The sequence below is a fragment of the Balaenoptera musculus genome, chromosome 1, assembly GCF_009873245.2.
Source record: "Balaenoptera musculus isolate JJ_BM4_2016_0621 chromosome 1, mBalMus1.pri.v3, whole genome shotgun sequence".
In the NCBI taxonomy this organism is placed as follows: Eukaryota; Metazoa; Chordata; class Mammalia; order Artiodactyla; family Balaenopteridae; genus Balaenoptera; species Balaenoptera musculus.
The window spans coordinates 101,081,512-101,098,761 of record NC_045785.1 but is presented as its reverse complement, the minus strand read 5'-3'; the positions used below and the strand labels follow the sequence as shown (position 1 = coordinate 101,098,761).

Here is a 17,250-nt window from a genome sequence, read left to right as displayed (position 1 = left end):
AATTGGGGAAGTATATAAGTACTTAGCAGTACTTGTAGAGACCAAGGAAGGCCTCACTAAAAAGGTGATATTTGGTCATGTGGAAAAGGTGAGAGAGCAAGACATGTTTAAATATGTATACTTATTAAGTCTTTAAACATCTTTATTTTAATAGTAGTTTAGAAGTATTGCATTTCAGGACTAGCAGGAAACCAGCCAACCCTCTGTTAACGTTTGTTCTGTTAATGTTCGCTTTTTTTTTTTTTTTATCGGTCCTGTGCAATAGAGTTTAAATAAAATTGTTGAGGGAGAGGTATACATGCTTTTGTTTTGTAGTGAATGGCATTACTGAGGAGGCTGATCCCACCATCTACTCTGGTAAAGTCATTCGCCCCTTGAGGAGTGTCGATCCAACACAGACTGAGTACCAAGGAATGATTGAGATCATGGACGAAGGTAAGAGCATCGCTATCAGATTGTTTTGAAATTTGCCTTACCTTCAGATGAGTGCGTCGAAGATTTTAAAATATGGTAGGGTGGCAGTTGTTTTCAAACTCCTTAAAAACTGAATCAAGGAAAAGTGATTTTATTCCCACAATACTTGGTTTTTATTTTTTATATCCCTTGGAAGTGAGATCAACCTGGGTTTATGTTGTGAACAAATGACTGCTGTAGAGCATATGGCTGATATGTGAGCTACTAACGCTGAGTTATACTGAAATAGACTGAGAACAAAATCTCACACTAAAAATATGCATTTAATGTTTGATAATCAGACATTCAAGTTGGCTGGGTTTAGTACAACTTTGCAGTTTTCCTCTATTATTCACTGGTTATTTACATCAGTATTAACAAAATTTCCTAGTAACTGTTGAATTCTATAAACATTTTTGCCTCCTGTAAAAGTTTACTATATCTATTACTTAATAGCCAGGATTCCATGGGGATCCTACTACTTTTCTCTAGGTCAAGGCTCCGTACATTTTCATTTCCTGTCTTTTTCTCCCCATCTTTGACAACTCCCTGAGTCCTGGTGTCATCCCTTACCCCAAACAATTAACACCAGAAAGACCAACTTTGTGCATAAAATAAGTTTGCAGTAGAAATGGTAGTAGGGAACACTGGTGATTAATACAGCAGAATTAGCATAATGATGGAGTTGATGAGAGGATTTGAAATTCTAACCAAAGACGATAGCTTGGCTTACAAAGGGAATAAATCTTGTGTCATCTAGGAGTCATAGGAGAACATAAAGTGGGGAAGAGAAGGAAATGAGCCTTGATGAACATGTTCCTTTACTACGTGAGGTTCTTAGGAATTTCTGTTTTTAATAGAACCAGTACCCTAATACACACATCTCCAAATATGAATTGACTTTATATAGCAAGTCAGTCTTAAACTAATGCCATGGTGACACCATATCCTTAAAAGGGCCACAAGGGTATGGGCAACTAACTTAAACTCATGAGATAATATCAAAGTGCCCCATTTCCTCCTCTGTATCATGCACCCTTTTATTTACTTTTGCATTCCCAACCCCCAATCCACTTATTCTTCAACACTGGCTATTTGATAGTCTAAAAGCAAGGTTTTGTGGAAAAGGAAACTTTCCTGAAATCTCTAAGCCTAGAGTTTTCTGCAGCTAGAAAGGTCACTTTTCCCCACTTGGTGGTGAGAACAGCTCTTTTATTTAGGAATACAACTAACCCAATATAAGACCACGGGTTTTAGAGCTGGACAGACCTAGATCTGAATACCAGCTCTTCCACTTCTAGCTGTACAACCTAAGACAAATTAATTAAATCTTTACTAGCTTAGTTCTTCGGTTTTTTTTTTTTTTTTGGTTTTGGTTTTGGTTTTGTTTTTTTTATTTATCTTATTTTTGGCTGCTTTGGGTCTTCGTTGCTGCGCGCGGGCCTTCTCTAGATGAGGCGAGCAGGGGCTACTCTTCGTTGCGGTGCACGAGCTTCTCATTGCGGTGGCTTCTCTTTGAGGAGCACGGGCTCTAGGCATGCGGGCTTCAGTAGTTGTGGCTCACGGGCTCTAGAGCGCAGGCTCAGTAGTTGTGGCACACGGGCTTAGTTGCTCCACGGCATGTGGAATCTTCCCGGACCAGGGCTCGAACTTGTGTCCCCTGCATTGGCAGGCAGATTCTTAACCACTGCGCCACCAGGGAAGCCCCAGTTTCTTCATTTTTAAAATGAGGATAATATCTTCAACCTCAGAATGTTCTATAAAGATTAAATATGCATAAGTATAAGTGTTTAATAAATGGTGGTTACTGCTAGTACCACTAAGTCAGTCTAGCTGTCTTTAGTATTTCTGCATGACTTGATCTATTGGAAATCTCTCCTCAAAGTTTTTAGTTCCCGTAAGTTTGAGAAGAAAATCTTCACTTACCCCTATAATCATCAAGAGAATGGTTAAAAGCATTCCCAGTTTTGAAGCTTCGTCTTCCATCTAATGTTTTTCCCCTCTTTTCTGCCTTCGTTGATTCAGTGAATTCACCATCCAGGTGAACTGATAGGCAACTGGATGGACTCTTTGGCCTGGTTTTTATCCATAGCCTGCACTGACCTCCAGCCAACATTTTACTCTAGGGCAGAGCTCAGCAAATATGATAGCTTGTTTTTATAAATAAAGTTTTCTTGAAACACAACCAAGACTGTTTGTTTACATACTGTCTTTGATTGCTTTCTCACTGCAACAGCAAAGTTGAGTCATCATGACAGAGACAGGATACTACAAGACTAAAATATTTACTATCTGACCCTTTAAGAAAAAGTGTGCTGGGCCCTGATCTAGAAGAAAGGTGCCTGTAGGTTTGAGGGAGCCACAGTCAAACAAAGAAAGGAGGTAGAATGCCAAGAAATGATTTATCTATTTTGTGTTTTTGCCTATGCCTGGCTTGTTTAATGCCCAGTCGGGTATGGATCAGAAATGTTTTTGACTGGCTCATATTGTGAACTTGGGAAGAAGATAATCCAGTGGATCATGTTAGCAACCCATAGAGCTTTAAAAGCTCAAAGGTAATGAGATTGTGAGTGCTAGTGTTATTTTTTTTTTTTCCCCCATAAATGTGGTTTAAAACTGTTCATTAGCTAGTAAGGTGATAATGAGCTACAAGTTCTCATTTGTTTTTGTGGTAGTATTTAGCATTCAGGATTTTACTGGAGCTTTAAAGTAGAATTTCTTAGGTATAAAAAAAATCTTCTTAGTGAATATATTTTTAGCAAATTAAAAATTCATTAGGACCATCAGCAGAGGGCTTTTGTGAAATATTAGCTTTTAGACTTTGTACCTGTTTCTCCTTACAGGGGATATGAAAGGTGAGGTCTATCCATTTGGCATAGTTGGGATGGCCAACAAAGGGGATTGCCTACAGAAAGGGGAGAGCGTCAAGTTCCAGTTGTGTGTCCTGGGCCAAAATGCACAGACTATGGCCTACAACATCACACCCCTGCGTAGGGCCACAGTGGAGTGTGTGAAAGATCAGGTAAGTGGTTATATCTCTTGATCTGAATTTGATCCTTTTATGAGTTGGTAACCAAATAGTAACCAAAACCTTGAAAATTTTTCAGCCAAGGGGGAACCATCAACATTCATTTGGTTTTTATTTCCACTTTACCCCCCTTTTCAGTGATTTGAAGTAGCTTATTAAAAACACAGAGGAAACCACATGGAAAGATAAAACGGCAATAGTAGCAAAAGGAAAGTAAGAGTAGTATTAATAGCTAACACAATGGGGAAAATAAGTTTGGAGTGAGATTTCCAGAATAGAAAGACTGTAATGTTTTTCATACTTGGCTCAAGCTTCTTTTGCAGACCACACAAAGAAAGAAACCATGTGTAGAAGTGTTCATAAAATAAGCTTCGGGCAAACAAAACTATTCCTGGTACTTAAGTCTCAAGGAAATCTCTCTGAGTCCTCAGGACATTTTTTGGTATCAGTACAGTGACTATAACATTTTGTATGGCTGTTTCTAAAATACCATAACCCAGCTTAATAATTTTGGGAGGGATCAAAACGATGCATATGTTCAAGTAACAGCTTCCTAATGATTTTGATTAATTCAAAAGCTTAGTTCATACAATATACGTAGGCACAAGGTAACCTTTCTTTGTTTCTCAGGCTATGATAGAGTGGATGGCAGTGGTTTCAAAGATACATTTCTTCCCTGACAAGTTTTGCAGACCCATATGCTGTTGTTATAGCCCAGGCAGCGAGCATCAGCACTGACGCCACATTTTATAAACCCCTACTAGCTAGGGGCAAATTGTGCTTCATTCAAAGTGAGTTTCTTTTCCCTGCTGTGTGGTATGTCTTTTTTATGCTGTCTTTTTAAAATTTCAGTTTGGCTTCATTAACTATGAAGTAGGAGATAGCAAGAAGCTCTTTTTCCATGTGAAAGAAGTTCAGGATGGCATTGAGCTACAGGCAGGAGATGAGGTGGAATTCTCAGTGATTTTTAATCAGCGCACTGGCAAGTGCAGTGCTTGTAATGTTTGGCGAGTCTGGTGAGTTCTTTGTTGTTGTTGATTAGTAACCTCCCTGGACTGTCTCTTTCGTAATCTCTGCTTTATCATATTTTTTCACTTTTCCATCACTGCTTTTTTTTTTTTTATCCTCTTCTGCCACTTTCTGGTTATTTCTTCATTGTCTAAATTTTGTAGTTTAGCATTTCTGGCACTATGTTTTTGTTTTGTTTTAATAACAAAATAGCATGAGAGGAGCTGGGAGTCTCTGGAAATATTTCTTCATATTTTCCTTTTCTAATGTTTTTCCATACCTGCTACATTGTTTTATGTGTCTGTGGAACTGGTCTTCTGGTTGCAGACCAGTCTAGGGATGACCCTCACCCAAATGATTCTTCCAGCTTCTAAGCACTAATAAACATTGAGTTCAGAATAAAAACATAAACTTGTCTGCCCTGTCTTGCTAGTTAGTTAGTTGGCTAGGTGAGGCAAGAGTCTCCCCTCATTAAAACTGAGTCATTTGGGTAGTTAGGTAGAAGACACACTCCTCTGCATGTACTTTTCTTCCCACCAAGTGTTGCTTCTTCTCACCTCTTGACTTTGTTACAGCGAGGGCCCCAAGGCTGTTGCAGCTCCACGACCTGATAGGTTGGTCAATCGCTTGAAGAACATCACCCTGGATGATGCCAGTGCTCCTCGCCTAATGGTTCTTCGTCAGCCAAGGGGACCAGATAACTCAATGGTATGAGGGCATACAAGGTTTTGGGCGGATGGGGGCAACTGACAGACCAACATACTACTTGAGAACCTATTTTAGCATAACTCAAAGAGCTTACTTTACCAAGGTGCTTCAGTATTGCTATCATAACTAGTCAGGATCCCTGCACATTGGTTCAGCCCCTAACGTAATGGTTGCTTACAGTAAGAGGAACATTTCTTGGTGTTCCTGATACTCTGAACGTAGTTTAGGAAGGCTTACTATAGATTTCCTCCTCTGCAAAAGAATTGGTGGTGATTGAGAGTAATGCTTTGGTAGTCCTTTTTGGAATTGTGAATGTACAATGATTGTCATGCACCCAGGTGATTAACTGCAATTTTATTTCCTCACAGGGATTTGGTGCCGAAAGAAAGATCCGTCAAGCTGGTGTCATTGACTAACCACATCCACAAAGCACATCATTAATCCACTATGATCAAGTTGGGGGGATTCTGGTGAAGGGTTCTGAATATCTCCCTCTTCATCCCTCCCAAAATCTGGAATACTTAATTCTATTGAGCTATTACACCAGTTTTAACACCTTCCTCGTGTTATGTTTAAAAAAATAAATAAATTTAAGAAAACCATTTTAAAATTATGCACAGTTGCAGGCTGGAAAACTTAAGGTGGCGCCTTATAGAATCAATTTTAGGAGCTTTATTTGGTGCATTTAACGCAACTGGTAATTGCAAATCCACTTCTGCCTGTGTAAGTGAAAAATATAGACTGTTACCTTGTTGGCCCTATGAAATTCTGCACTTGATACTTAGTATATACTCTACCTTCATTACTTTTGGCAAGATGTTCTGCCTTAGCACTCAGTTGCGTTCTTTTTCCTTTTCTTTTCTGTTCATTATGCTTTAATTCTGAGAACCATATGATGGTAGAATATATTAAAAATTACAAAAATTTGCATAGGCAAACCAGTTCTTTAAGTTGATGGCCAAATGTTAAAATGTTATTTTTCATATCATTTATAATCTTGTCACAGTCCACTTAATGATGTTTGGTTAGATTTCAGTGAAAATTATCTTCCAGGGTAGTTCCCCCCCCCCCTCCCCAAGGATAGGGGGTGTAACTTTACCACAATTAGTATATATGGTGCAGAATTTCATGCAAATGAGGTGTGCCAGCAGTGTGATAATTTAAACGTATTTAAAGAAAAAAACAAAAGGATGAATGCACAAACTTGCTGCTGCTTAGATCACTGCAGCTTCTAGGACCCAGTTTCTTTTACTGTTTTCAAAACAAAACAAAACAAACAAAAAATAATAAAAAAGTTGTGCCTGAAATGAATCTTGTTTTTTTTATAAGTAGCCGCCTGGTTCCTGTGTCCTGTGAAAAGTACAGGCACTTGACCCTTGGTGTAGCTTCTGTTCGGCTTTATATCACGGGAACGGATTGGTCTGATTTCTTGGCCCTCATCTTGAATTGGCCACATACAGGGTCCCTGGCCAGTGGACTGAAGGCTTTGTCTAAGATGACATGGGTCAGTCAGCTCAGGGGATGTGGGGGAGGGTGCTTTTATCTTCCCCGTTGTCGTTTGAGGTTTTGATCTACTCTGGGTAAAGAGGCCATTTATCTTTGTAAACACGTAACACTTTTGCTTTCTCCAGTTTTCTGTTAATGGCGGAAGAATGGAAGCGAATAAAGTTTTACTGATTTTTGAGACACTAGCACCTAGCGCTTTCATTATTAAAACGTCCTGTATGGGAGGGGCGGGTCTGGGTGCGGCCTACCGCGTGACTCCTGGGTCGGAGGCCCACGTGGCCGGGGCGGGGACTCCGGCGCCTGGGGCGCCGACTGATTGCGTAGCGGGCGGGGCCGGAAGTGCCGCTCCCTGGTGGGGGCTGTTCATGGCGGTTCCGGGGTCTCCAACATTTTTCCCGGTTGTGGTCCAAATCTGTCCGAAGCGGAGGCAGTGGAGCTTGAGGTAAGGCTCTGGCGTGTGTAGCGTTCGACTTTGGAGCATGCTGACGACTCCTTGTTGCCAGGAATCGAGCGGAATCTACGAGCTGGAGACAAAGGCCCTGGGCGGGGGGTCCTTCGTTTTGAGCCCTACGGGGGAGCTCTTTGGAGACAGGCGGGGGAGAGAGAAGGGGAGATGGTCTGGAGGCCGCCCCCCCAGAGCTCAGAAGATTTAAAGGAGTAGGAAGGGGGGGTTTCTTTACCTTAGGCTGAGGGCGGGGCCCAAGGGCTATTGAAAAATAGACGAGGGTGGGGGTAGGTAGAAGACTAATCCAGAATTCTGAGATCCACAGTAACCTGCAAGTGTTTTTGCACTCCTGAATCACTTTGAGAACCAAGTGGAGATGAACGTGTACGGAACCAATACATTTCAGACTCTGGTTTTAGTTACTGTTGATTACAGAAAGCTTTGAAGTACTGTAGATGTGGTTCGACAGTTAACCCTAATTGCTGCTTTCCCACAGGTTCTTGCTGGTGTGAAATGACTGAGTACAAACTGGTGGTGGTTGGAGCAGGTGGTGTTGGGAAAAGCGCACTGACAATCCAGCTGATCCAGAACCACTTTGTAGATGAATATGATCCCACCATAGAGGTGAGGCCCAGTGGCAGTCCGCTGACCATACCTCTCTCTTTCGGTTTACTCTTAACCCATTCCCTTTCCCATACCTTTCAGCTATTCCTTAGCTAAAGGAATAATCAGGAGAGAAAATAAAAAGTTATTTGGGGCACTGTGTTCAGTAATACAATAAGTAAAGCTTTACCTGTTTTTGGAGAAGAGTTTACTTTTATTAGCTACTGATGATTTTCTAAAAAGTTTACAGTTTTTAACAGTTTTGAAAACGGTTACAAACTCAGTGTTGAAATCATTTAGTTTCTCCACATATGACAGCTCCGTTAAAAAGAAACACAAGTCATAGATAGAATACCTGAATGATAGCAGGATGGAGGTGAAGGATTCAGAGATCTGAGTGTTTCTTAGCCGCTTGAAGCAGCTGAGACTGTGGGTTAGGGAAGAAAGAGCATGAGATTTTGAGTCACTGTGCCTAGGAATACGGTCCCTGTTTGCAGTTAGTTATATGATAGTGAGCAAATCACTTTTCTCATCTATTAAATTACCGTAAACCTGTCTTGGCTGACACCCAGGGGATGTTGTGAAAAATCAAATATGTTAAATTTTTGTGGATGCTAACGCACTGTGTAATTATCAATTATTTAAAGTTTTTGTTGTTTTTGTGGGAGTTCATGTTATAGATTGGCTTCAGTAAATGGCATCTAAAGTGCTTTAAGAGTTTGTAATCTTATTCTAGAGATTATTTTAATCCACATCCTGGTCTTCGTACCACCCAGCCATTGAGTGTTTAATGCAAGCTGACTCTAATATAGCCATTATTAAAAATAGTCATTAGTCCTTGGCAAAATTTTATTTTAGGCTTACCAGCTTTAGTATTAATGGTTAGGACATTTTAATATTTTTCAGAGTTTTATTTGTTGTGAGGTAATTTACATAAGGTATATAAATCTTACATCTATAGCTCAGTGGCTTTAAATTTGTGTACACTTATGTAACCGCCACATAGATAAAAATATAGACTATTTCCAATGCCCGGGAGAGTTCTTTCATGCCCCTTTCTAGTCAGTAAACCCCCCTATCCTGCCAGGAAATGACCACTTCTCTGACTTCTATTATCATGAATTAGTTTGACTAAAACCTATCTTTATCATTTTAATTTTGCTTATTTCCTCAGAACACTCATACATTTGACCATATTTCACGCTTTAAGGAAATTTTGACAATGTGAATTCTATGTTAATTTGAAAGTATATTACAGTCCCGCAATGGCGTGAGTTACAGAGGCGCTGTTCAGTGGGCTGGCAAACTATGTTGCATACTGTTTCTGGAGCCAGATCTTTACTAAGTGTGATGAGGTTATTTTCTTTGAACTGAATTCCCAGAATATAAATATTAAGATACAAGTAAAATTTTTGCCTTAGAGCCAAATTGAAAAAAAAAATTTTAATATGATCTATGCATGTCTATCTTCCCGAGGAATTAATGTAACTATACCATGTTTGGAACCTTTAGGAATTTGATTCAGGAACATTCCCCAGAGGTACAGTCTGTCATGATGAGAAAAATGTTTTGATATTATAACCTTGTCTGAAATAAAAGGTATTTGTGTATTTAATCATAAACACAAAAGATAGTGCATCCTGGACCAAGTTATAATTGGTGGAGGTATGTTTAGAATTGTAAATGGACAATAACTCAAATAAGAGAAGTACAGTTCATACTTCAGTGAACATAATCTCTAGTCTAAGTGCGGTAGAACTGTCTTTTCAATTACCATGTTTTCTTCATCTTTTCCAGGAACAGAGTGACCACATTTTCCTTTCTATAAGCATATAGCATTTGGGGCTTTTTTCCTAGGGTGACATTAAGTACTTTCTGTTTGTGATTATATATCAGCAGTTTGAGGGACAAACCAAAGAGACAGAATTAGACTTGGTTAGGAGCTTATTTAACCTTAGCTATAGCATTGCATTCCCTGTGATTTTTAATAAAAATGGAATCTCCCTCTCTCCCTGCCCCCCTCCCCTCCACACCCCAGGATTCTTACCGAAAACAGGTGGTTATAGATGGTGAAACCTGTCTGTTGGACATACTGGATACAGCTGGACAAGAGGAGTACAGTGCCATGAGAGACCAATACATGAGGACAGGCGAAGGCTTCCTTTGTGTATTTGCCATCAATAATAGCAAATCATTTGCAGATATTAACCTCTACAGGTACTAGGAGCATTGTTTTTTCTGAAAGGATGATCTTTAAGTGTGTTCTGAAGTTTTGGGGTGGGAATGAGGATACCACACTAGGGAAGATACAATTTTTTAATTATGAAAAGAATTGCTTTTAGGTTGTGACATTGAGAATCTGGGATTATTACTGAAAGTTAATACTGGAGTTTATTTTATATAAGCCACTATGTCTAGAATGCCTGATAATACATAAATGAAGCTTGCTTGCTAATGGGAGTGATTCAGAACTAGAGGTGTTATGAGAGACCACAAAGGCATTTCAGAGAGGAAAACACCTCTGAGAAACATTCTTCAGTATGTAATAGAGAAGATAGCAGGAAGAAACAAATGGGGGGAGGGGTGTTAGATAAAGATGAAAGCAAGGCAAAGGAATGTAAAGATGGTCTTTCTCCACAGAACCTTAAAGTTTCAAAGCTCGATTGGACCATAAAAATTCTAATACAACATTCTCATTTTACAGAAACAAAGTTCAGAAGGTGGTTTGTTAGGTTTTCATAGTCATGATTGATTGTTATTCGTAGCAGAGCCAGGACCAAAAACCCAGGGCTCCTTTTTCTTAGCTGTGTGTTCTTTAAGCAGAATAATATAATGGGTAAGAATATAGACTCTGCCTGGGTTGAAACTTGGCTCCATCATCTCTTAGCCATGGAACTTTGGGGCAAACTACTAAATCGCTGGGCCTCAGTTTCCTTATCTATAATAGGGAGATAGTAGTACCTACCAAGAGTTGCTGTGAAAATTAAACGAGTTAATAAATTTGTGAATCACTCAGAGCAGTGTTTAGCACAGAGTAAATGCTACACAAGCGTTCTGCCTGGAGCCTGAGTCTTGGTGTATGCTCCATCCATATGACGATGTCGACTCTCAGAAACAAACTAGTCTAAAACTGGTTTTCTTCCCCTAAACCTGCTCTACTTTCCATTTTCTCTCTGGAGTTAATAGCAGCACTTAATAAAATGCTTAGCACTTTGCAAGCACCAAAAAAGTATTTGCTGAATTTCTAGAAATCATTTTTCTCCTTAGGTTGTCTTATAATTATCCCTTCACATAGGTTACTGCCATCACACCAAAGCTCAGTTATGCAGATAGCCAGTGAAATGCATTTCAAGTACATGACTTTGTATGTAATCCCAGGGTAGAGTCTAGAGCAGTGCTGTGCAGTATGGTACCCACAAACCATATGTGGTTATTTAAATTCATTAAAATTGGGCTTCCCTGGTGGTGCAGTGGTTGAGAGTCCGCCTGCCAGTGCAGGGGATATGGGTTCAAGCCCTGATCCGGGAAGATCCCACAGGCCGTGGAGCAGCTAAACCCGTGTGCCACAACTGCTGAGCCTGTGTGCCACAACTACTGAAGCCTGTGCGCCCAGAGCCTGTGCTCCACAACAAGAAAAGCCACTGCAATGAGAAGCCTGCGCACCACAACAAAGAGTAGCCCCTGCTCGCCACAGCAACAAAGAGAAAAGCCTGCGCACAGCAATGAAGACCCAACAGAGCCAAAAATAAATAAATAAATAAATTTTAAAATAAATAAATTCATTAAAATTAAACAATTTAAAAATCAGTTCCTTGGTCCCATTAGCAACTGACTTTTCAGGTGTTCAGTAACTTCATTTGACTAGCATATATAGTTGGACAGTGCAGCTAGAGAACATTTCCATCATCATAGTAAGTCCTATTGGACAGGGTTGATCAAGAGAATCTGGAACAGTAGTTTCCAAACTGCTGTGTGGTATGTCTTACTTGTCATTGAAGAGAGAACTGTCAGTTGGGAGTTCCAAATCCTTTAGTCCCCTGTTAATAAGAGCAGTTCTGGTGTTTCCTATTTTATATCTTGGACTATAATTTGTTTGAAGAAAATGTTTGGACACCACCCGTCTAGAGAAGTGGATAGACTGTCTTTCATTAAATACTGTCACTCTCAAGGGAGCTTCAAAAAGTTATTTGGAGGCAGTAAGCTTTACTTTTTATACTTCAGACCTTAACCTAGAGTGTGATTTCAAGTTGCCAGTTAACTCCAGAGCCAAGCTCTTTGGAGAATCAAGGGGCCTAACAGGGACATGTGTCAAGATAGAAGGTGAACTGGTACTTGGCTTCCCTGCGGCTGCTGCATCAAGTCTACACCAGTCTTCTTAGTATGCAAGGCCTTTTATAAGTAGAAAAAAAGGGAAACTCAGTAGAGAAGCTAATAGGGCTAGGTAAAATTTGCTAGATTTTCTTTTTTGCCCTAGCTGTTTATTCCTTCCTAAAAGTTTATTCTTATGATAACATATTCCCTTTTTTAGGGAACAGATTAAGCGTGTAAAAGACTCAGATGATGTACCTATGGTGCTAGTAGGAAACAAGTGTGATTTGCCAACAAGGACAGTTGACACAAAACAAGCCCATGAACTGGCCAAGAGTTATGGGATTCCATTCATTGAAACCTCAGCCAAGACCAGACAGGTATAGTACAGCTTTTAGCATCTGGCAAGGGTTTATTTAAGGCAGAAAAGTTTGATTGATTGACTCTTCACTAGAGACGTGATCCACATTCTTTGTTGTTTTGGATTTTTTTAATACTGTTCTATTTTTTTAATCTTCAGTTTAAACCCAAAATGAATTTATTAATATTCAAGTGTGGTTTCTTTTTTACTCCTGCAAATTAACATGCACAAATATTTCTAAAATGAAGACCCTTTATTAAAGATACTTAAAATATGAGTCCTTTCTCCATCAACACCAGCTACTATTTAAGGCATAGGCCCTCCTGAATGGAATCTTTAGATCTGGTAGTTCTGTATGTCCCATGTTACCCATTTTCCTTTACTTGAATGTTATCTTTGCCGAAAGTGCTATTTGTGTATCAGCCTGCTAATGTGACTCAATAGGAATGGTGAATCAGCCTGTTTTATCAGCTAATAATTTAATAATTGCAATTTTAAATCCACATAAAGAAGTACAAATGAGAGAGAGCTTACAACTTGGGTTGTGTCTGTTAAGCTGTCTTTATCATTTTCTCTCTCTTACAGGGTGTTGAAGATGCCTTTTACACACTGGTAAGAGAAATACGTCAGTACCGAATGAAAAAACTCAACAGCAGTGATGATGGGACTCAAGGTTGTATGGGATTGCCATGTGTGGTGATGTAACAAGGTGAGCATGTGGTCTGTTGACATAATTTTAAATATTATTTAGGCAATTTGGAGGAGTGTTGCTGTTATCTTTTCTATGTTGCTATTTAACAGAGTTTCTGCTCACTTACAACTCTAAAATAAAGAACTTTCCTTATGGCACCCTTTCTGAGAGTACCACAGCCTAAACTGTTTTTAAAACATTTAATTATTTTACAGACTGTTAAATTTTCAATAATATTAGAAATTAGAAGACATTGTTTATGAAATGTATTACCAGGAGCTTGAAGGATCACTACATGATGATGACATGGTGTGTATTCTTTTCTCATAGATACTTTTAAAGTTCTAGCATCAGAAAAGAGCCACCGTCAAGGTAGGACAAGTTTGGAAATGAAAGTATTATCATTTATGTTGATTTTGTAACCTTGTTTTTCTAATACTCTCTATGTACCATTTATACAGATTCCATGTTTATTTCAGCTGCACTGACACCTTGGTCCTGACTTCCCTGGAGGAGAAGTATTCCTGTTGCTATCTTCAGTCTCACAAACAAGCTCCTGCGATTTCCCCAACTCTCAGTAGATCAGTATAATTTTCTCTATTTGAGAAGTTCTCAGAGTAACTACCTCCTCACTTGGTTGTCTGACCAGAGAAATGAACCTCTTGTTACTCCCAGTATTTCTCCACCCTGGGTTCTCCCCGAGCACACACAAACAAACCTCCGCCACCCCAGGTTTTTCATCTGAAAAGCAATTAATGCTCTGAAACAGAGAACCAAACTGTAGAAACATGAAATTCTGTAGAAAACAATGTCTTGAGCTCTGAAGTAGCAACTGCTGGTGATTTTTTTTCCTTTTTACTGTTGAACTTGGAACTATGTTGGGTTTTGGAGAAATGTCATAAATTACTGTTTTGCTGAGAATATAGTTAAATGTTGCTGTTTGGTTTGTTTGTAATGTTATCAGCTATATTCTATAAACTGGCATCTGCTCTGTATTCAGAAATACAAAAGTGAATACTGACTTTTTTGAGTCTATCCTCGTCTTCTCGACTTTCTTGTAATTAAATCTGACTTTCACAGTGAAGTGCCTTTTTCCTGGAAGTGGTTTGTAGACTTCCTTTACAATACTTCAGTGGAATAGATGTCTTAGAAACTGTTATACATGAAAATGATTGTCTGAGATATGTCTGTGACCCATCTAGCTTTGAGGGAAAGATATACCAATATGATAGCAGATGCCATTTCTTACATGTATGAAGTTGATTTTTCTAGAGACCTGTTTTGGGGCTTTCCCAAGAGAAAGGTGAGACTATAAATGATTAGGAATAATTTTGCTTACTTTTTACCTCATCTCCACTTTTTTTTGTTTTGGTAGTTTACTACCTGCAAAATGTATATAATTAGTTTCTTCTAGCTTACTGATAATCTGATGTTCAATGAACTTCCATTCATATTTAAATTTGGGTCATATCAGAACGTCTACATTTGCAGGTGTTCAAAATTATAAAAATTTGATGCAGGTTTATTTAATAGCTGTGATCAATGATTCTCAAGCCTCAAATATGTTAATAGACACATTTTCATTGCGTATCATGGTAATTATTAATGTATATAATTGCCCTCGGTCCCCTTCTCACCCCATCCCCTGTCCTTCACCCCATAGCAGTGGCTTGATTATTTCAGTTGAGTAAAACATGGTGCTAATAGACCAGGGTCACAGTTTCAAAACTTCAGTGAGCCAGTCAGCATCACAGAGAGAGAAATTCTTCCACATTTGCTCATTGCACCATTAATTCCAGCTAGTAGTTTTGCCAGATGCATGTGGTTAGTCCTGCAAGGAGAGAAGAGGTCAGTTAGCACAAATTCTTAACCATGACTGGAAAAACTTGTTATCCTGAGAAGGGTCAGCTTAGAAGTCCTTATAAAGAAAGGATCTAGACTCTGTTTTTAGCCACATGGAAACCAAATTAAGCCAATATTTTTTCTCATGTTTTTGAGAATGAGGATACCTCAGATCAAAATTTTTAAATTTTTCTTTATTCATAATGTTCTTTGAAGGGTTTAAAACAGGATGTTGATTAATTAGTCTGGGCATACCAGATAACAAGCTGATGAGTTTGTTCTTGTTCTGAACAAGAAGTAGCCTTTGGATTGGAATGGCTGTTTGAGAAGGGAATAGAGAATGTAATTAATAGTTATGAGGATTTGGAGGCTTGGCTTTTCCATTTGCAGATAATATCCTGATAATTCTAATGAGTAATAGACTTGGATAACTTTTGATAAAAGAATACTTCCAAAACGACCACTTCCTGTTCTCGTCTTCTAATGTGTAAATACTTACTGAGGTCCTCTTATCTTCTAACATGAATTTTCATTTATTAAGCAAATTTCACATTGCCTTGAAATGAATTCGGAAGAGAAGAAAAAACATAATGTACCCAGAGAATGAGTTGTGCTCCTTAGTGTTAATTCTGAGAGCTTTCACAGTCCGCGCCGGTAAACAGAAACTCTCTGCCACTTGGCTTCTGCTCCTCTTGGAGCATTGCTCTGTCATTTTCTTGAGGATAGATGGAGACTTGTCACCTCAGTTGTCATTGTCTTCTTCTTCTTCTTCCTCTTGTCTATGTGACTGACAGTGTGATTCTTACGAATGTCAAATTGGGGGGAAAAAATTAACTCATTTTAGGCTCTTCTGCCCATTACCCTTGTATGTTTGTATCTTTTAGTTTTCTCAAGTATGTTCTAAGCACAGAAGTATCTAAATGGGGCCAAAGTTCAGACTTGAAAATGTTCTTTTTAATAGCTTCTTAAAGAGTTACACTTTGGTATGCATTTTGGCACAGTAGAGTGACAAACTTACAGTTAAAACGCTGAATAACTTCAGTTAGTGTGGTATCAGATAGTTTTTAGAATGTGTTTGTGATTGCTGAAGACAATTACAGTTTACCTCAAAATCTGAAAGTCTCTTTCCCCAAGTTAAGTGCCTGGCCAGCTGTCATAAATTACATATTACTTTATGTCTGTTTGTTTCTTAAAGGTTGTACGTTCAAGATTGTGAAAATAAGGTGTTCTGTGTGAAGGCTACCATGCCTGTCTAGAAATGAATCTGTTGAGTGCTGTATTTGCTCCAACAGCTTACTATAGAATGCTACTTGGTCAAATCGTACTTATTATAGTTTTCACTTCAGGAGTGTAATAGGTAAAATTATCCTCAATCTGTATTGTAGTGGGCCCCATGTTTAGTCTTTCATCATCCTTCAAACTGCTGTGAATTTTTTGTCTTGACTTGAAAGCAAGGATAGAGAAACACTTTAAAGAGATAGTTTGGTTTTTTTCCATTCCAGAATTTGTGAGCATAGTCATGTTTTGCTTTACATTTACAGTCATGAACTCTTAAGCTGGCAGCTACAACCAAGAACCAAAAAAGGGTGCATTCTTCTTCTTGTAATTCATCTCTGCTAATAAATTATAAGAAGCAAGGATAATTAAATTAGAGAAAGTATTTAATTTGGGTGGTTTCTATAAACAAGAGACTATAATTCTTGTACATTATTTTTCATCTTTGCTGTTTCTTTAAGAAACCTAATGTGCCACGAAATTATTTTAAGGTGTTTCTTATAAGAATTGTTTTTAAAGTGTTCTTGTTATCAGAGTAATTGTAGATATATTTCAAAATATAACTGGTAATTTTTAAAGGCCTGAGTACTGACCTAAGAAGCAATTGTATGAATTCTCTGGAGGGAAGGGAGGATCTCAATGGAACTTGTATGACTTTTATATTTCTGTGCCATTAAATATAGGTTAAAAATGTCAATTGTGCAGTTCTGCTGTTTAAACAGGAACTATTGGCCTCCTTGGCCCTAAATGAAAGGGCTGATATTTTAAGTTGACTATTTTATTGTAAATTAATCCATCCTAATTTTTAAAAATTTGGTTGAATATTTTTCTTGTTAAATGTTTGAAAAATAAAAACTGGAAGTTCTTTGCTTAGTCATAATTGCTTTTTCCACTGATTGCCTTTATTGAAAGTTAATATTTAATTCAGACGTTTGGATGTGACATTTGGACAATATTGGAAGATCTGAGTTCCTCATTTTGTCTCAGTATAAAATATGTCAGAACCTGCCTTGTTATGTTGG

General features: G+C 38.5%; 2 protein-coding genes across 7 annotated transcripts in view; both read left to right on the top strand.

The window, feature by feature from the left end:
- The window catches only part of CSDE1 (cold shock domain containing E1), a 36,516-nt gene extending 29,635 nt beyond the window's left edge, over positions 1 to 6,881 (top strand). For all 5 annotated transcript variants that reach the window (XM_036849465.1, XM_036849449.1, XM_036849438.1 and 2 more), the window contains 5 exons: positions 316 to 435; positions 3,297 to 3,475; positions 4,334 to 4,497; positions 5,065 to 5,197; positions 5,566 to 6,881. In XM_036849465.1, the coding sequence (XP_036705360.1) occupies positions 316 to 435; positions 3,297 to 3,475; positions 4,334 to 4,497; positions 5,065 to 5,197; positions 5,566 to 5,613 (644 nt within the window). In that variant the 3' untranslated portion in view covers positions 5,614 to 6,881. The remainder of the gene's footprint in view (positions 1 to 315; positions 436 to 3,296; positions 3,476 to 4,333; positions 4,498 to 5,064; positions 5,198 to 5,565) is intronic.
- Positions 6,882 to 6,976: 95 nt separating this feature from the next.
- On the top strand, positions 6,977 to 17,108 carry NRAS (NRAS proto-oncogene, GTPase). Of its 2 annotated transcripts, none has more exons than XM_036849444.1 (7): positions 6,977 to 7,145; positions 7,645 to 7,772; positions 9,790 to 9,968; positions 12,280 to 12,439; positions 13,006 to 13,129; positions 13,442 to 13,483; positions 13,573 to 14,195. In XM_036849444.1, exons 2-5 carry the CDS (start codon positions 7,662 to 7,664, stop codon positions 13,123 to 13,125), a joined length of 570 nt encoding a protein of 189 aa, XP_036705339.1. In that variant the 5' UTR covers positions 6,977 to 7,145; positions 7,645 to 7,661; the 3' UTR covers positions 13,126 to 13,129; positions 13,442 to 13,483; positions 13,573 to 14,195. The 2 variants fall into 2 exon arrangements, with proteins under 2 accessions (XP_036705339.1, XP_036705338.1); XM_036849443.1 differs by having other exon boundaries at positions 7,022 to 7,145; positions 13,591 to 17,108.
- Positions 17,109 to 17,250: the final 142 nt, after the last annotated feature.